Below are 20,407 nucleotides of genomic sequence, written 5' to 3'. Positions count from 1 at the left end.
AATGCAGTGTAAAGTTAGGGTTGCCTTTTTAGCTCTATATTGTACATGCTGAATCCGAGCTGCATTGTCTTCTGGTACTGCTTTGTGTGTGAGAGTGTGGAAATCCATCATTATCCCAGTATCCTTTTATCTCACTGTGGTTGCTCACTGAGTTCATCGTGTTCTTGTGGATTCAGCTAAGTTTGTAGCTATCGTTTCGCACGGAGTAACATTGTTTCTTTGTAGCATTGAAGGGGGTGTGGAACAATCTGAATCTCTTGTGAAGTCGGCTCCGCCTCTCTATGCGGCTGCGCAGTCGAATTTTTCACTCCTACTCTGGCTTCCGGACGCCAAGACAGACCGCTGCCGCCGAATTTAAAGAGACAGGCGATACTTATTTTAAATAAGATAAACGGCAACCATTGTCCCTAAGCTTATTTTCCGAGGGTTCGTCTTGTCGCAGCTTGTTATCAGTTATTCTTTAAACCGATAATGGCGTTTAATCAAAGTCGCAGCGAGTAGCAGCGTGCTTGTCATCACCCTCCACTCTGGTGGATTTTCCGTCCTTTGCGTTGTGCGGAGACTGTCCAGCTAGGCAAGTAGCGTTAGACGTTGCTGGCAGGCTGGCTTCCCGACCAAGAGGAAGATTTGTCGGCTAGCCAACAACTAGAGATACACCGAACCTTCCTTCTCAAGTTGTGGTAGTGGCTTCAAGCCTCCTGTCGCCGGGATAATGGCGAAGATTCAGGCACACAGCACCACGAAGCAAATAAACCAAATTCAAGACAAGCCTTACGTTGTAACACAAAAGCAAGTGCAACAGCAGCACTTCCAAAAACTGAAGGTAAGACAGCGAATACGAGAAGGGAAAAGTCCCTCACAGAGTCAGAACCATTTTGTTCGTCAGATCATTGCTTGGGATTTGCGGCTTTCTTTTTCTCTCCCAACGCTGAGTGTAGTGAAAGGAATGGCTGGCTAACGTTAGTTAGCTTGCTGGCCTATTAAAAGTAATTCATTGCTAAACAGCAGAACACAATGACATTTAAGGTTAGACTTGGACGCAAGATTTCATTAATGAATTGGCCCAGTGACTGTCGAAAGACAGTTAACGGTAGTTTGTTATCTACGATGTCAATAATAGCTACCGTGAGCTAACGTTAACTCCGACCTCGGTTGTTCGAAGTTCCTCCTTGTTCGTTTTTCAGCCACCCTGAACAAAGTGGAGGACGCAAGCCTGGTTAGCTAAGAACGGCTAGTTCACTTGATTAGCAGCTTCATTGAAATTTTCTTTGTTATTGCAGTATTTAACCATGAATGATTTTCATATTAGCAAACGCGTCACTGTTGGCTAGTTACCAACTGTAACAACATGTATTCAGGTTGTATTAAATCGTATCTGGGTAGGTGTTGTGGTGGAGTTATTGTCAAATCACTGGTTGTTGGCTAACGTTACGTTAGCTAAGCTAACCCTCTCCAGTCGTGGATTATTTTTGACAATGCTTTGTGTGAACAAATTGTTATTTTTTTCTTTATCGTAGCATCGAGGTTCTGATTACAGATATGGTCCAACGAACAAATGCGCCTTCGTGTGTTTTTTTGTATACACTCTTGTTTATTTATTTATTTGTACTGGCAGTAGCTTGTGTATTTGTTGATATAACACTTCACTTGTCAATGAAGACAGTAAACGTTAGCTGTTTAGATGTTCCATTTTTGTACAAATGGTATCGAGAAATCCTGCAATGCAAATTTCTCGGTTTTTTGTCTAGGCGCTTGGAACCCAATAGGAGTATTTGCCTGTCTAATCATGCATGGCAACATTATTATCGATGAACCTTAGACAACAGATGTGTAGTCAGGCCATTGTCCTATCAAACATTTTTAAAGCTATTTGAGGACTCTGCTGGATCTGCTTCATGAACAGCACAACAAGATGTTTGTGAAAATGCTTCTCCTTAGTTCCAGGTGAGACTGTCATTTTGCTTTGTGCTGCATTGATTTTGTCATTTTGTCTCTGTGTTTAGGTTGAAGATGCCTTGTCATATCTGGACCAAGTAAAAATACGGTTTGGGAATGATCCTGGAATATACAACAAGTTTCTTGACATCATGAAAGAGTTCAAGTCACAGAGGTAGCTATGACAATTTATACAGATACAGAACAACCAACTTTAATGTAGGGATTCATAGAAAAGGATGACATACAGCATTGGTTAAACTGTATGCCCAATTTGCACAGCATTGAAGCACCATCCATCTAGCCTGTGACCAAAAGTTATTGGTTTTTAGAAGCCCATTTCCTTAATGAGATAAATTGATTCTTAATAGCAGATTCTCTGAAAATGTGCTCTTTCGCTACAAGATAGCGCAGCCTGTGTAGGGAATTTGACAAGTTTCAAAATATACCCATACAGGGATCCATCATAGATTTCCTGTAAGTTTTTGGGCTAATATGGATCAGTAATAAATTGCATTAAAGCTTCCTATTGAGATTATCCATCAATTTATCACATATTGGAATTTAAGTGTGGCATGAATGAGATTGTCATTAGTGAGTAGCCTACTTTACTTTTTATACTGAGCTGCAGGACCCTGTTTGAGAGCATGAACTGGTCGTCTTCGTGCAGCACATAGAAGGGGAGGCTAATCTTATTTGTGGTCACTTCCTCTGTCAAACGTTCCACCACTAAAAATGTCTGTCTGGGGGCGCCCCAGTGGCGCCCCAGTGGCGCCCCCAGACAGACCCCCGGGTAGAGCGCGTACCATAAGGCTCAGTCCTTCCAGCAGCGACCTGGGTTCGATTCCGACCCGCGGTCCTTTGCTGCATGTCCTCCCCTCACTCTCTCTCCCATACCTTCCTGTCTCTCTCTCACTGTATCTGCCTAATAAAGCATAAAATGCCAAAAATAAATCTTTAAAAATGTCTGTCTGTTCTCCTGAATAGCATTGACACACCGGGGGTTATAAACCGTGTGTCACAACTCTTCCATGGGCACCCGGACCTGGTCTTGGGCTTCAATGCCTTCCTACCGCCGGGGTATCGGATAGAGATCCCTAAGAATGGAATGGTTTTCCTCCAGTCTCCTTTCTCTACCCAGGTGAGACAGTTGAATTGGATAAGTTCTCAAAACCAGTACTTTAAATATTCTGTAGCAACACAAGTACATTAAGATTGTTTTACACTAAATTTTAGCCACCATCTTGTCATTTTGCTGGCAGAGATTTTCCTAAAAAGGTTGTGCACAGTTTTCTTGCATTAATGCACCTCTAAATCATACTGCTATTTACAGGTATCCCCAGGCCAGCAGGGGAAGAGTGTAGCCAGCCCTGCTGTGACTGCGACCTCTGGTAGTACCTCTGTTTCCCACGTTGAGGCTGGACCTGCCCAGAGCAGTGAAGTCATGGCGGCCCCACCAGAGACCCTGTCTTCCTCAACCACCACAGGACCTCCCGAGCCCCCCAGCAGACTTTCCCTTCCCCTGACCAGCAGAGAGACCCCGAATCAGGCACCCACCTCTTCTGTGTCGCCCCCTGCCTCAGAGCCAAGCCCTGTAGAGTTTGACAGTGCCATCAGCTACGTCAATAAGATTAAAAACCGTTTCCTGGACCACCCAGAGATCTATAGAGCCTTCCTGGAGATTCTGCATACATACCAGGTACTGTGGAGATATTGTGAGTTAAAATACAGCATGTACAATGTGCAAAATGGAAATGGAGCTAGTTGATATTGTATTTTTGCCTAATGAAAATATGGTGATTTAAGTTGCTTTCTAGTAGCGTAATATCAGTATAGATAAGTTATACTCAATTTTTTTTTACTCATTGTACTCTTGTTGCATTCTTTCTCTATCTCCTCCTGCACCATTTCAAAGAATTGGACTGAGGATTTTAGCTATAACAGGGAGTGTTGACACCACTCGTATTCCAACCAGAATCTGAGTCATTTTTAGATCGCTTTATGGTATTTAAAAACTGAATTTTAAATAGAAATTTCTGAGGGAGAGCAAACAAGTACATGTTCAGAAAAGAGAGTGTTGGAGGATTATTGTCCAGTATCAAATCCCCACAGCAGTCTGTTCCTCAGAGGACACTCACAGTGTTTGTGTCTCTTGCTCTAAGACCAGTGGTCATGTGTAACTAGGCCAGAGTATCGCAACTTGGCTGTGCTTGGTCTAATTGAGTTTAGTTCTGCATCACTACTGAACACCACTTTTCCCTCACACACCTCTCAGAAGGAGCAGCTGGAGGTGAAGGAGAGTCGAGGTGGCCGAGGCAGCAGTGGGATGACAGAGGATGAGGTGTTCTCCAAGGTTGCCAGTCTTTTCAAGGGACAGGAAGACCTGCTGGCTGAGTTTGGACAGTTCTTGCCTGATGCCAAGAGATCACTGGTCAGTCAGCCAGCCATAGACGGAGACATAAATCATGTTGCAATTTCAAAATGCAAAAATATTGTTACATTAAATATCACTGGTCAATTTAGGAACCAGACCAACAATTGATTCAGAATTTTTGGACACACACCTTATATAAATCGCTAATGACATTTCTCATTAGCACTCTTCTACTTAGATTATTTTTATTTTGTCATCATAATATCCCCATTTAATAGTCAAAGCAAGATCCAGGCATTTCTGGCAAAGCGATTGGTTTTCACACAGCATTTTCTGGAACCAGTAGTTGAAAAAGAATTTAAAAGTAACACAGACCAGTCTAAAGAGCTATATGTCTCCTTGGCCAACTTTCCTGTGTGCTTCCTCTCCTGTAGTTCACAGGGAGCTCGCTGACAGGGGGGAAAGAGCAGCTGAAAAGGCCGGATGAAGAGGACATGATAACCAAACAGAGCAAGAAGAGACCCAGGCCCATGCTCCTGCAACACATGACCCCACTACTCAAGGTATTGTTGTGACAGAACACATTCTTTATCTGAAATATCTAGCCCAGGAAATATGCTATGTATGTTCTTCATCACAAAGTTTCATCTGCACAAAATTTTGTTTTATTGTCTCTTTGTGTGTTGAAAATAAAGGATCATTGCTAAAATGTTGTTGGTTTTTTTTTTTTATTTAGAAAAAAATGAAGTATTCCTGTACCAAAGATCAGTCCTTTGCTTCGGTTGGCAAACACGGAGTCTTACGAGAATTCACTTTCTTTGATAAGGTGAGGCATCATTTTCCAATTCAGCAATGTTGGATTTCTTCCATCCTTGAGTCTCATTATTCCTTTCACCCACTATCACCCCACTTCCTTTTTAATTTTTTCCTCTTTCCTCTCTTGCTGTCTTTGTCTTTCTTGATGTCTTCTTGACACATACGATTTGTCTGACCCACTTCACCAGCAATGCTTTTTCTCTTGTTACCCCGCACTTCATTTAGGTCCGTCGCCTGTTTAAAAGCCAGGAAGTGTATGAGAACTTCCTGCGCTGCATCGCCTTGTTTAACCAGGAAGTCGTTTCAGGAGCTGAGCTGCTACAGCTAGTCACTCCTTTCCTGGGGTGAGTGGATGGAAAGATTGAGATGGATGAATGTGTGAGATGGCTAGATAAAATGAGAGAAATGAATGAATAGATGAGTGAATTGGATAAAGCGATGACTGGATGCATACAGTGGCTCCAGTGAGTGTGCAGAAGGTGCAGACACTACTGTCTGGTCTTGTAAAAGAGGCATACTGGTATTATTGCTGGGAAGGGCAACAGCAACTGTTATGCATGTTGATGTTGTTTATATTTCAGTGTATATGACTATACCTAATGAAAATAAATAACAGTTATGAACTTAATTGTGCCAAATGAAAGAACAAAATGGCACTTGGATACATGATAGAACACTGATTTTTAGAACTGGTATCATTGTTCTGATGGGAATCACTTGGTGTCTGGTCTCCTGTTGTGCTCCTCATTCATGTGTCATTCATCTTCTATCTCCTTCCAGGAAGTTTCCCGAACTGTACACACAGTTCAAGTCGTTTCTGGGGGACAAAGAGCTCTCTCATGCTGCGTCAGGGCTGTCAGATCGCTACATGGAGGGGGGAGGGGGCCGGGAGGTGGACTACGCCTCCTGCAAGCGCCTGGGGTCCAGCTACAGAGCACTGCCCAAGACCTACCAGCAGCCTAAATGCAGCGGACGCACTGCCATATGCAAGGAGGTACACCTACTTACATTTCCTTATGGGTTTAGTACTAGATCAGTGCGTGTGATGTGATTTATTAGTATTTAATTAGTGGTAGAACAGCACATCACTGTGAACATTTTCCGTTGAGAAGTTTTTCCCTTTGATGACTAAAGATAAACTCTCTATGTGTTTAAAAAAAAAAACTTAAGTAATCCACCACACTCAAGGAGAAGACAAGCCAACTATCGAACAACGCGTTTCGTCAAAGCTTCATCGGGAACCTGATGAAGCTTAGGCGAAACGTGTTGTTCGCTATATCTTAATCTGCCTAATAAAGTAATGGCATAAATCATAGTTGGCTAGTCTTCTCCTTGAGTGCGGTGGACTACTTAAAGGATAAGGCTGGTGTTTTTTAATACATTGCTTACCGTCAATAAATCCTATGAAAATAACAAAATCAGCAATGATTTTGTTTTGCCAACAAGTCTCGTCCATGTAGCCGGTGCCCAATGAAGCCATGTCCCAGTAGCCATAGAACTCCATTGTATTATAAAAATGATTAAAAACACATCAAAGAGCCATGCCGTTGCTCTGGGCAGCATATTTCATCATCGATGCACTGGGCCAGCCGACTTTTTCCTCAAACTTAATAAGCCGGTTGTAAACACGTTTTCGATCTCAGGAAAGTTGTTCCGTAGCACCGAAAATAGTCCCCGGCGTAATGAAGAATTTGTTCCCATTTGAATTTGATTTGGTAATAACTACAACAGCCTGACTTTTCGTGGTAACAGTTAGTGATTTTTAAAATTGAAACTATGTCTTTGTGAGCTGTATTTCAAGGTTTTTAGCTTACAATTGGAGCCAATGACTTCCGGGTTGATGGCTAAAAACGGTACGTGGGAAGTCAGAAAGTAATGGGAGTAGAGCAAACGCATTGTTGATTTTGTTATTTTCATAGGATTTGTTGACGGTAAGCAATGCATTAAAAAACACCAGCCTTATCCTTAAAGTTTTGTTGCATTGTGTTTCCTGCCGCCGCCAGCACCCTGGAGTGTTCAACCTGTTGTGTGCAGAGTAATTTGGATTGAGACGAGTCTCTATGTGTTTGTTTGTGTGTGTGAGAAGGTGCTGAATGACACCTGGGTGTCGTTCCCCTCCTGGTCTGAGGACTCCACCTTCGTCAGCTCGAAGAAGACTCCCTATGAGGAGCAGCTGCATCGCTGTGAGGATGAAAGGTTTGAGGTAAGCGCATCCCAACAATTCTTGTAAAAGTTGAGATAATGAGCTTTAACAGACACCTTGAATAATTAGTGCCTTCCTAAAGGTTCTGTGTCCATAACTCTCCATCCCTAGTTGGACGTCGTCCTGGAGACCAACTTGGCCACCATCCGGGTTCTAGAGAGCGTCCAGAAGAAGCTGTCCCGCCTTTCGCCCGAGGACCAGGATCGATTTAGATTGGATGACTGCCTGGGCGGAACCTCTGAGGTCATCCAGCGCCGTGCCGTTTACCGTATCTATGGTGACAAGGCCCCTGAGATCATTGAGGGGCTGAAGAGGAGTCCCGCCACCGCCGTGCCTGTGGTGCTCAAGAGGTTAGGGCTGTCATTGTCTCTTTGTTGTTCTGCATTATTTCAAATCTCTTCACAGGACAGACACTCAGCGACAGAAAATCAGATTGGAAGCTTAATTCTTCTGCCTCCCTCTCACCACCTCAGACCCACTCAGATTTCAACCAGCTTCTGCAGTGTCATCTCCACTGTGCTAAACGCAACTGTGCTAGATGCAAGGCGGGCAAAATCTGCCATGCTTTCTGAACAAATCCAATACATAGCCACTTATTATATACTTTCATAAGTGCATGCATTACCATTAAGGTGGATCAGACACATTGGTGGAATACTCCAATTAAATTTACCTTCAATCAAAATTTTGTATTGGGAAAGGAGCTTGTTGCCCGCAGTTAGACAGCGTATTTCATTAAGGTTGCCAGCAGGGATTTTTAACCAATTGATACTGTGATTAAAATGTTGATTTGTTGGCAGCATTAAGGTTTGATTAGGTCCTTCTATCAACAGGCGTTGCTCTCTGTGCCTCCTGTCAACAATGGTGAATCAAACCAGCTGTGTTGAAAACTGTGTTTTGTGTACTCTCACTATATTGTATATAGGCACTTGGAAGTGTTTTACATGTGGTAGGCTCCCACACAAATGCTCCAACAGATGCATGCTTAGGTACTCGCACATTCCCCCCCACAGACACTTGGATCCTTACAATCAAACTGCCGTATGCACAGTCAGGTGCACCGACTCACACATTAACATGACACGCTCATAAACATGCTTTGTGTTGTGTGAAGTATCTTCATCCCAGGTGTGTCCTCCTCTACAGGTTGAAAGCCAAGGAGGAGGAGTGGAGAGAGGCCCAGCAGGGTTTCAATAAGATCTGGAGGGAGCAGTATGAGAAGGCCTACCTCAAGTCCCTGGACCACCAAGGGGTCAACTTCAAACAGAATGACATGAAGGCCCTGCGTTCAAAGAGTCTTCTCAATGAGATTGAGAGCGTCTATGATGAGGTAGATCTAGCACCTCTCTCCTTATCTGCCAGCTTCACACTAGGGCTTTCATAACATGAAAAGATAATCACAAGGTTTGGAGTGTAAATTAACATTGATGTATAATTTTTTGGCTGGGCCGTAGGCACAGTGGTTAACATATTGCCATTGCGCTGATTTTAAACACTTTGAAGTGCACATGCCTGGAGGTGTGGCTCGTCTTGGCCCAGCCATCACTAGGGACACTGAGTCAGTTTTTTTCCACTATTTTCTACTCTCTTTGTATTGTGTAGTGTTTCTATTTTCATCTTCTTTGTCACAGAAAAACCTCACAGCTGCAATTTAGGTGTTAATCAATTTTTTACTTGATCATAAGGTTTACACGGTCCTTTATAGGTAGCTTAATTTCCCTAGGGTCCATGAAACCCATTTAAAAGCCATTATTTTTAATTTTCAAAATCATCAGTCTGTCACTGTGTCTTTCTGCATTAATCTCTGTGTTTTTCTGTCTATCTCAGCGTCAGGAGCAGAGCACAGAGGAGGGCGGTGTGGGCCAGCAAGGCCGGAACGGCTCTGGTTCTGTTTCGGCCTCATCCAGTGAGCCTCACATGGTGTTTACCTATGAGGACAAGCAGATCCTGGAGGATGCCGCCTCACTCATCATCTACCATGTCAAACGTCAGCCCACCATCCACAAAGACGACAAGGACCACATTAAGCGCATCATCCAGCACTTTGTCCCCGACCTGTTCTTCTCCCGCCGAGGCGAGCTCAGCGATACTGAAGACTGGACAGATGAGGAGGCCGAGCCCGAGGAGGGAGGAGAGAGAGGAGGAGGAGCATCAGCAGCAGCAGCAGCAGCAGCAGCAGCAGCAGCAGCAGCAGCAGCAGGAGGAGGAGGAGGAAGTGGTAATTCTAATAATGCACCAGGAGCAGGGGTAGCCACAGGTAGCCAGTCTCAACCCCAACAGGCCCAGTCGCAGTCCCAGACCCAGTCCCAACCCCAGCAGCAGCTGAACGGAGAGTCTAGGCGGAGACGCTGCAGCCCGTCCCAACCTGCAGACACGGAGGCCTCCACCACCTCCAGCAGCACCAGCCAGCCTGGAGGGACTGGCGGATCCACCCCCGGCTCTACCCCTATGGAGACGAGCTCAGCTGTGGCCGGGGAGAAGGTGGACCTGCGCGACCCTGAAGCAGAGCACCAGAAAGAGCTGGATGGCGTCTACAACCTGTTCTTTGTCAACAACAACTGGTATTTCTTCCTGCGGCTGCACCAGACGCTGTGCTCGCGGCTGCTGCGGGTTTACCGGCAGGCAGAGCGGCAGCTGCTGGAGCACAGGGCCGAGCAGAGCAGGGAGAGGCTGCTCTTGGCAGAGGGAAGGAGGGACAAGGCCTGTGACCTAGCCATGGAGCTACGCCTCAAACAGCCTAGTAAGTACAACTAATGTTCAAGTGTATCCACCTTGGTATGGTCTGATCAAAGTATTTCATTTCAAATCAGTCAACTAGTTGCCGTATGTGACCCAACAGGGAAAAGTAGTTACACTGTTGGAGATGGTGTTATTTTGTTTTTTCATAGCTTCTTAATCTTTGATTCAGAGCTTTAAAATACATATTATGTAATTGGGATTGATAAATTATTTTGTTTGAATTACTAAGTACTGTATCAGTGCGTTTAGATCTAACTTTTTCTGATGTTAATGGGTCTGAAGTTAAATAAGCCTGTGTTCATGGCGTGTGGTCAAATGATACAGGATGAGGCTTGTTTGAAATGCTCCGGATGTCTAGAAAGACTGATGCAAATTAATCTTTTTTTGGACATGGGTATGTAGACTGCCTCGTCAGCATTTGGAACGGGAAGGCGTTAAAAGCTCCAACGTTCAAAATGTGACAATGAAACATGAATAAATTTGCTAGGTGTACTGCTTTCTCATCATATCAGTGTGCTATTATTGTACTGGCCCTGGTTATATGTTAAGTGTAGAATTGTGTAACGTTTTGTCCCAGGTGAGCTGGGATTACAGGAGATGTATTAATGAAGAAAGGAAAGCCAGCACTCATAATGTCGTTTTGTCTTTTTAATTAATTAATTACAGGAGATGTAGCATACTGTGCTTTCTTCTGCACCACACGTGTGTAGTCATGCACAGTATCATAAGGATAGGGTATGATAACATATTACAATGGGTCTTTTTTGCCCTGCCCTCCACAGATGAGATGGAGCTTAAATAATACTCCCAGCATCCCTTGATATGGTACAACTGTGATGAAACAGGATAGATTAGTAATATTACGTTATAATGACATGATATTATAACGTGTGATTTCCCCTGCCTTCCACAGGTGAGGTGGAGTTAGAGGAGTACTACCCAGCCTTCCTAGATATGGTGCGTAGCCTGCTGGACGGCAACCTGGAGTCCACACAGTATGAGGACACACTGAGGGAGATGTTCACCATCCACGCCTACATAGGCTTCACCATCGACAAGCTCATCCATAACATCATCCGGCAGGTAAGCAATGGTCACTTTCACAGCGAGCACACATAACTTGATAATCTACCATAGTGCTGTGACATTGACATTCGGTAATCGATAAATTATCGAACGCAATCCCTGAATGCCACATTCGAACATTAAAGGGAATGTTCAATATTGGCTGTCCATTTGTATTGCCTATTTTGAACACTCAGTTTTACGTGATCAATTGGATAGATCTAAACAGGAAACAAAACTTAAATAAGTTGAAAAATGGCTACTACCACTCATCCCACAGCTGCAGGAGCACCCGATGAAAAAATTATTAGCACACCAGAGAATCTTGCCATTAAAGTAGCCTAGGCCACGCTGATCCGTTGTGTCTGTCCGTCTCCGTTCATTTCAATGAATTTTCAATAAGAGCTGTCCGTTGTCCGGGCAGCGCTGTCAGGACCTACTTTAAACACCTGTCTGGACAGATGGATTCGTCACCGTCCGTTTAGCAAATATAAGACATTCCTACTTTTTTTCTTTTTTTGTAAATAGCGGCGAACACGTTGACGTTCCGACGGTTGTCAGTCTTTCTTTCAAAACCTTGGCTATATTGCCCTCTAGTGGACATACCCAGTATAACACTAGAAATATATTAACATTATTGATTGGAAAAATGTATAATAAAATATTTTTTATTATTGATTTTATATGTATTTCATATTTAAATATTCAAATTGTAATTTTTGTTCTATGTCACAGCCCTAATCTACCATTTACATATCTCCTTCTTGAATTTTTTTTTTGTCGAATTCTAATCCCCCACCCTCCACCACTGTAGCTGCAGCACCTAGTGAGCGACGAGGTGTGTCTGCAGGTGGCCGATCTGTACCTGGCTGAGAGGAAGAGGGGCGCGGCAGGGGGAAACCTGTCCTCCCAGTGCGTCAGAGCGGCCTGGGAGACCAGCTACCAGTGGAAGGCAGAGAGAGTCATGGCTGAAGAGAACTGCTTCAAGGTGAGGGCAAAATCCTGCAAATATAGTACAATAGAATGGAAGATGGAGACAACCACAGCTGAGTAACTGCTTCAATGTAATGACTATGACTGGGGACCAACTACGTGATATTTAGGCTGATGAATAGCCATGATTTGGCCATCATGCCTGATTGAACTGATTGGACTGACAGAGCCTGTGCTAGTTTGGTGCAATCGCAATGGGTAGCACAGGTGATCTTGTAGTGTGTGAGCGTTAAGGACGTAGAGGAAAAATCCACCGTTGGATACTGTTACACTGTTGGATATCATCAGTTTGTGATGTTCAATGCATTCCATTGGTTATTTTGTGATGAAGTGTTATAATTTACTTTTTTGGTGTACTTGCTTTGCCTCAACCTGCCTCATCTACTTCTACTTCAGTTAGTAATTTCCTACATTTTCAACAAAATCCTAGAGATCGTGCCTGAACTTGTTGCTTTCAGTCAAAGGGGGGAATTGGGGCATAGAAATATAGATAACTAGCCAACTAGTTTGTTAACATTGGAGCATGTCTGTGTTTGTGTCCGCGCAGCACATCTTGTGGCTGCATTGGATTATGGTCTATTGAGGCTACTGCTACTACCTCAATGTCTGTGTAAAATGGGTCTAGAAAGAAGCTCTTTGATTCTGACGGTTTACTGTTGATGTATAGCTGAGATCCCTAAGAATGGAATGGATTAAATTTAATTTTAGCTGGGCTGGAAATATCTCCATGTGACGTATGTTTGTCCAGTTATTCGCAGGAATAAGAAAAATACAACACCAAACAATAAAATGGGCTCAGAAATACAAGCAATGGCTGTTTTAGGGTGGATTTTTCCTTTAAATCTCTTGCCTTCCGGTCCAGTCAGGACCATCATGATTATTTGTTTATCTTTTACTCAAATCTAGACGACACTTTTCACACTCCTTTGTTTGGTTTTGTGTTGTAGTAGCGCAAGAGTATGTGTTTTCACTAGATTGGGGGATTGTGTGGCATTAGTACTCAGGTAGTGTGTGATCCCCAAATCCAACTTGTCAGGTGTTTGCACCTCTACGATGTATCTGTCAAATGTGTGATGTCCAGTGTTTTTTCATGGTCTGTTCAGTCGTGTAGTGCGTCCCTGGCTTATGATGACAGTGAGCAAGTTTACATGGACTGCAATATTCCGATATTAACCGGAATAAGACAATACTCTGAATAAGACACTGCCATGTAAACAGCATTTTCTGATTACCTTAACCCGAATAAGGTCATAGTCGGAGTAAGCAATAGTCGAATTAAGACATGTGGAGTATTCCGATCTAATCCGAGTGCATTGTAGACATGTATACACCTTAATCGCACTATGATGTCCTATCTGAGTTTTCGCAGCATTTTGCGACACGTACGGCAATCCAACTGCTTGACGACGCATGCTCTAGCTTCCAGCGAGTGTTGCGCAACTTGTTTACAAAAGAAAAGATGACTGCCACCAGTAAAAAGAAGTCCCAACATTTTGTCCCTACCACGGTAGCAACATGACAGAAAGGGTTTCAGGTTAAATTACGGAGGGAAACTTGGACGTAGGACGTAGGGACGTAATGTGGGCATGCGTCTTCAGTCATTAATCGGACTATGCTCTGTAGCATGTAAACGGGAATATGAATGGAATATTCTATAAGCAACTCATGTAAACACCTTAATCGAAATATTGTCTTAACTAGAATAAGGTCAATAGTCGGATTATTGCAGTCCATGTAAACGTAGCCAATGACAATACAGTACCATATGATATAGTACCATAGAAGGCAGGCAGGGTCACAGGTTAGAAGAGCTGCTTCAAGATAATGATGGGTGATTTAAAAAAAACAAACCCAAATCATTTCTCATTAATATTTTGGGTTTTAAGACTGTAGAGCTAAAACCCTATTATTTTACTCGAGGCTAATCATTTTCCTTCAGAATTCATTTTCAAGTTCAAGTTTCTCTTGAGATGTCCCATGCTAGAGACATGAACCTTTGCAACCTGATAGTAGCAGTACCACTTCCTATGCCATGTAACTCAAGCTGACCTGAAAGGAGTGCTACATTTAATCATAAAATAATATGCTGAAATTTGGCCAAAACAGTGACACTACTCATGTAAAGCCAATTGCCCTACAGCAAGATGAACACGTAGTCTATCGATGCACTTCCACATTAATGCATAAGGTGCTACAACCATCAAGACCTTTTCTTTGAACCAAAGCCGTACCTGGCAAGACTCCTAGAGAGCATAACATCTTTAATCTCATTGACTCATTATTGACTTGAAACCCGGAGCCGTCGTCAGTGGCTGTAGTGTGTTGATTTACTGTAGGTTAACCTATGTGTCTTGATATTTTGTCTCATCAGGTGATGTTTATCCAAAACAAGGGTCATGTGACGATGACCATTGAGCTACTGGACACCGAGGAGGCCCAGGCTGATGACCCACTAGATGTACAGGTAAAAACACACACACACACACACATTTAAATGTTTGCTTTTACAGACAGGCTGACCCCCAACACCTTTATCCGAACTTTATTTGATTGAACTTAAATATTCATTAAAACATGGGCTTGTGTGCTGCTGTTAACGACAACGCTCTCTTCCTCCCTCAGTGCCTGTCCAGCTACATGGAGCAGTTTGTAGGAACAGAGTCCAGTCTGTGTTCTCAGGCAGAGGGATACTTCTTCAAACCTGTATTTCTGCCCAGGTAGGAGACAGTTAAACATGGCAGAGAGATACTATTTTAACTTGCTGTCTTTGGTAACTACAGTTGTAGTATAAGTGGTGTTTTATATGGTACATATATGGTTTTATATGGTTCTACAGTTGTAGTATAAGTGGTGTTTTCTCATCCAACTTCATCTCCCTCTGACCATATGCAACATTCAATCATCTGTAAAGCAACTTTAGTAGTATCTACATAACCTATACACAGGTGTGGAAAGGCTGTAAAAGTAAAATTACTGCGATCATTTCCAGGTCTTGAAAAGGTTTGATTAAAAGTCTGGGAAAGCATGGTTTCAGTCCAATATACATATGACTATATATTATCATATATTGGTGTTATAGAATCACAGTCATTTCAAATATAATATCCTATCATCCTCAATAATATGTATGAAGATGAATAATAATTGTGAAGATTAATCTTCAGATCGACTTATCGCCATATGACATATCGCCCAGCCTCTCTGAGAACACATCAAATTGAACACCAGCCAAAATATTCAAATCCAAGCAACAATTAAAAATATGCGTATAAAGATGGACAGGTATTCTTTGGGTTAGTAATCTCCACTCCCTGTGTTTTTTCCTCCAGGAACCTGCGTCGTTTCCGTCGCTGGCAGGTGCGGCAGGTGGAGGCCATGCGCTGCAGGAGAGAGTGGCACCGCCAGCTGGGTGTGGAGAACGCCGGCAGCCTGGACTGTCGCTTCAAACTCAACACCCACAAGATGGTGTTTGTCATGAACTCTGAGGATTACATGTACCGCCGAGGGGCCCTGGTCAAGGCCAGGAAGGTAGGGTGGAGACTTGATTTAATTAAATGTCATTGTTTTCCTGTTGTGAGTAGCATTGTGATTTTTTTATTTTTTATTTCATGGTGTATTAAGTGTTTGGGACTCCAAATTAAACCATTTGATGTCCCACCTGGAGAATCTGGGTGGTAATTTGTGTAGGGAGAATCAAACCCTGGTTGTGCGTTTTCTGCCAGTGAGCAAACACTCATTAAATCCTGTTTGTTTGTCTAATAGATTAGGCTCTAACGGCCTTTCTTCTCCATCCACAGTCGCAGCACAGAGTGGCTGTGAACCAGCATGAACGCTTTGACAAGTGGCACCAGGGGTGGCTGGCCAATCATGTGACCGCGTCAGCCGAACGCTCAGTCCAGGATTGGCTAATGGGTGAGGAGGAAGAAGACATGATCCCCTGCAAGACGACCTGCCTGTCTACCGAGGTGAAAGGGCAAGCAGTCAACAGATACCAAGTTCATTACAGTGGTAGCAAACCCCCTGCCTCGCCCTAGAGGACTGGATAGAGATGGACATATATACACACACACACAGACAAATGCATGGACATACAGGACATACACACTACATAGACATACAGCTGCAGTCCCAGTTCTCTACCTTCCTCCACAACATGTTCACTCATTCACTTTCCCTCATGGATTGAAGAAAGAAAGAAGCCCAGTGGAGACATTTGGGCAAATGGGCTAAAAGCGTGAGCCCCTATTTACACCAGTCCAGTGAATGGTGAGTCAGTGAGTGCACAGTAAGAGGAGTGCTGTGGAGAATAGGACCAAGAGAGACAGGTAATGAACTGGAGTGAACTTGGCCCTGACTGACTTGTTGGGACTGGACCCCCGCCCCGATGCGAAGGGTTGGACACGGCACAAAAGGAGCTCTTCATCATCCTCAGCATCACCATCATCGTCCTCGCTTCTCTGGTGGCAATCGGCACTGCAAGCTGATCAGACTGATGGACAGAGACAGTTGGTCAGTCGGGAGATTATGAGATCATGGAGTTTGTTTCGGAAATGTGAATGTCTCTTTCTTTTTTTAAGTCCAATGTAGTTTTTAGCTTCTAAAGCCAGAGAGCCTTTTGCTTGTTGGTTGGTTGGTTTATGCGTGTTTATACGGAGAGATATGGTAAATGTGTGTATGTATGTGTGTCCTGCTCTCTTCATTTTGTCTGTTTGTATGCCCAGTACAGACTCTACAACTCTAGTAATTGCATTATTACTGTATGTGCATATATACAACGGTGATTCTGTATTTTATATATGCATTTACATGAGTATGTTGATTGATGCATCTAAAGATCATATGGTTCTTTACAGTGTTTGCTGTCAGCCAACTCTTGATGTTTTCATTTTGTTTTTGGTCATCTTTTTTTCCTTTTTTTGTGTTGTAGCTAATCTAAACAAGTTATCACCAGGGCAACAAGGAGTCCTTAAAATTAATTGGTTTAATGTTATGAAGCATTCAAATTATGTATCATATTCATGATTTCACCAAATGTTTACTTTGCATTGTTGTCTTTTTTGCATACTGACATTGAAAATAAAAGCAAAATATCAGTGTTAAAAAAGAATGTATAACATTTATCCTGTATCAGTTATCATGAAATAAACAACCTAGTTGTGACCTTCTTAAAGGTTGTCTGTCAAGTCTTTTGTTTGTTGGATTGGTAAGGCTATATTTAATAAGGATATATAATCTGTAAACATAGATTCACACTGAATGCAATAATCTGATGATTACACCGGATAGTCAGATGTGAATCAGTGAAGCCTTCTGCATAGGAGGAAGTAACTGGCACACTTGATAAAGGCCAAAAAGGCTAAAACACAGCTAACAGACATGTCAGTAAAGCAAATGTTTATGAAAACTGTTTATTTTCACTGTGTTTGAAAGAGGAGATTACTGTGATAATGTTGGATTGTGAGGGTTCACTGAATTGTGATTTGTTGGAAAGTTAACTGAAGTTTTCTCCTATTTTGTGGGTGCTTCCTCTGTGCAAAAAGTAAGACTCCCAGGCTTTTCAGGATGATTCGTACACGCTACCCGCCACACTGAGCATAATGGTATCAGAGTCAAGCTGCCCAAAGGGAAGGAAGAAATCTCTGTGTCATATCCCTGGATCTTGCCAATGCTTTTGGACAAGTTCCTCATATCCTCCTTTGGACAGGGTTGTCAATCTTGTCAAGACCTTAATCTTGTCAGGACCTACTTTAAAGTCTCTGCCTCGCAACGCTAGACCGACCGCACCTCTGCTTGGCAACATTTAGAAACTGAAGCATCACGACATGCTGGTGGGTGGTGGGTGGTGGGTGGTGAACGACTGAAGGCTAAGCTGCATTTACCTTTTATCTGAGTATACTGTACATGGATTGAGCCAATTCTACTTCAAGTGCAAAAGTGTCGCAATACACCCCATAGACACTGAAAACAATAAATATAGCTAACAAATCTAAAATAATAGATAAACTAATACAAGCACAATGCAACAAAAAAAGTCAACCAAATAACCGTGTACTGGAGAAATGTGTGTGTGCAGACGTGCACGTCTGTGGGGGAGAGAGCATGTGGGCATGTTTACATATACTCACAGAGTTGCATCACAAGCCTCACTAAAGGGGAAGATACACTTGGTGGCACAGTTAAAGTCGAGCCTCACATGCACACCAGAGTTTGTCCAGGAAAGACAGAAACATCCGAAGAGTTACGCAGAACTAGAACCAGGCCAACTGAGTGGAACTGGAGACTGTAAGAGACTAACAGGACAGGTTAGAGCAAATGATGGGACAGGATAGAAGAGGAGAGGGCACGCATTATTGTTTGAGATCAATATTCACATTTATGTTCCTAAATTATCAGATTATTGAAGCAACAATGCAGTCAGCATGAGGTAAATTTTCACAGTGAGGACTAACAGAGAGAGAGAAATAAAAAGAGTCCAGAGGCAGGGCAGAGTTTTAAAAATAAGCGTGGTTTATAAAACCCAGATATGACAGGATCACCAAAGTGTATACAGAAATACAAATACCATCAGGAAAACCATCATAGTACAGTGTTATACACTCGACATGTACAAACTACTCTGTAAAAGGGACTCGAAGATGGGTCGGACAGTAAGACATGTTCCTTTCTTTAGTCTTATGTCTCTTAAAATCACATTTAACCACATAATGTATTTATTCTATCATCTTTTTTTGTATCTTATCAAAGTAGTACATCCATCTACCAAACTACAGGTACTATCACATTCACCTAGATTAGAGAGAGGATACAACATCAAGAGAGAGAGAGAGAGAGAGAGAGAGAGAGAGGAGGGAAGAGGATGCAGAGATATCAAGCACTTTTACATCATGGGGTTTCAGCAAGCAGTAAAAACAGTAAAATCATCAGTGGTTTTCACCCATGAGAAAATGTGACGACAGGGCTTGCGTTATCACCATCTAATCAGTCACAAACTGTACAAAATAACCCTATTTTTGTCAGTGGGTTACACATACTGTATCTCTGTGAGCAGGTCTACCAATCACAGACACTGGTCACTGAAAGATTTGTTTTTACCAGCACTCACAGAGAAGCACATCAAAATGCCTCCAGCGAGTATATTAAGATCCCAGATCTGCTCATGATATATTCAACTCCATGTACAGCACTAGAGAAGTTGGCTAGAGCTCAATCAGATCTGGGATCAGTTTCGAGTTGATTTTCTCCAGCAGGATCTTGGTATGGTGTCGGTCTTCTCTCTGGACCGGGGTCAGTTCCTGTGTCCTATCTGTCAATCGTTTTACCAAAGTGCTTGTCTTCTGTCTGCAGGGCATTTTACAAAATCAGATGTCATGGTAGGACAGAAGGGATTTAGAGAGAACTTCCACAATATTTCAATCTTTTTTTTTTTCATGCACATTCACAAATGCACATTTATCAAGAGTACAGAGCTTCAGGACACAGGAATCCCCCCTGTCCCCACCTCCTCCATGAGCCCTGGACGCAAACCCCGGGGATGACGGAGCCAGGAAATAAGATAGAATCACCAACAAGATGCAACCAATCACAATCCAGAATCACTTTCTCCATTTCTATGGTTTTTTTTCTATGTTCTTCTATTTTTTTTTTTTATACAAACACAGTTTCAACAGATTTACACATGAAAAAGAGTGCAGGATTGTGAACAATCAAAAAAGCTCCTCATCACCTAAAAATACTGCTTGTATTAGAGCAAAAAAGAGCAATGTATGAAATCAATCATTGTTACAGTACAATGCTACAATGATTGTTAATATACACGTTATGGAAAATAAATTAAGATCTATGTACAATGTAAAACAAAAGCAGCATGCAGGCAAGACAACATAGGCAGAGCCTTACTACAAAACAATCTGCTGTAGGGTTGTGCTGTCTGACACAAGACAGTGGTAGAGAGAGGCGTGTGGGTTGTGTGTGTGTGTGTGTGTGTGCATGTGTGCGTGTGTGTGCGATGTTATATGCCCGTATACAGTTATGCCCTTGTACATTACATGGCCTATGTCCAATTAATCTAAACGGATAGGGAAACTACCCATCTTCCAAATGTAAACCGTAGCAGGTACAGCACATGTTGTACTTTCTGCTGTACACAGAGGATTGTACTGCTGGTCTCCACTCAGAAGGCTTTTTCACTCATCAGAAATGTCTTTTAGCCACTACAGAAAAAACAGAAATACAAGACACAGGAGGTTCTGTGAGTGTATAATAAACACATTTGTGTTTCAGCT

The 20,407-nt window shown here is 42.7% G+C and overlaps 1 protein-coding gene across 4 annotated transcripts; it reads left to right on the top strand.

The window, feature by feature from the left end:
* Positions 1-371: 371 nt before the first annotated feature.
* On the top strand, positions 372-17,255 carry sin3b (SIN3 transcription regulator family member B). 4 transcript variants are annotated; one of them, XM_071516946.1, is made up of 22 exons: positions 372-823; positions 2,004-2,110; positions 2,923-3,076; positions 3,269-3,634; positions 4,211-4,366; positions 4,744-4,872; positions 5,046-5,135; positions 5,351-5,469; positions 5,906-6,119; positions 7,212-7,328; positions 7,440-7,678; positions 8,475-8,658; positions 9,156-9,575; positions 9,645-9,685; positions 9,738-9,765; positions 9,810-10,068; positions 10,981-11,150; positions 11,947-12,120; positions 14,497-14,589; positions 14,748-14,842; positions 15,455-15,653; positions 15,923-17,255. In XM_071516946.1, exons 1-22 carry the CDS (start codon positions 713-715, stop codon positions 16,157-16,159), a joined length of 3,702 nt encoding a protein of 1,233 aa, XP_071373047.1. In that variant the 5' UTR covers positions 372-712; the 3' UTR covers positions 16,160-17,255. The 4 variants fall into 4 exon arrangements, with proteins under 4 accessions (XP_071373047.1, XP_071373048.1, XP_071373046.1 ...); XM_071516947.1 differs by lacking the exon at positions 9,738-9,765 and having other exon boundaries at positions 9,156-9,482; positions 9,633-9,732; positions 9,793-10,068; XM_071516945.1 differs by having other exon boundaries at positions 3,269-3,660; positions 4,207-4,366; positions 9,156-9,500; positions 9,627-10,068.
* Positions 17,256-20,407: the final 3,152 nt, after the last annotated feature.

This window comes from Centroberyx affinis, unplaced genomic scaffold, assembly GCF_046629955.1.
Source record: "Centroberyx affinis isolate AG114_WGS23_722 - 3 ecotype Tasmania unplaced genomic scaffold, CSIRO-AGI_Caff_v1 ptg000440l_1, whole genome shotgun sequence".
Classification (NCBI taxonomy): Eukaryota; Metazoa; Chordata; class Actinopteri; order Beryciformes; family Berycidae; genus Centroberyx; species Centroberyx affinis.
Note: the sequence above shows the minus strand (reverse complement) of the source record. Positions and strands in the feature narration are given on the sequence as shown.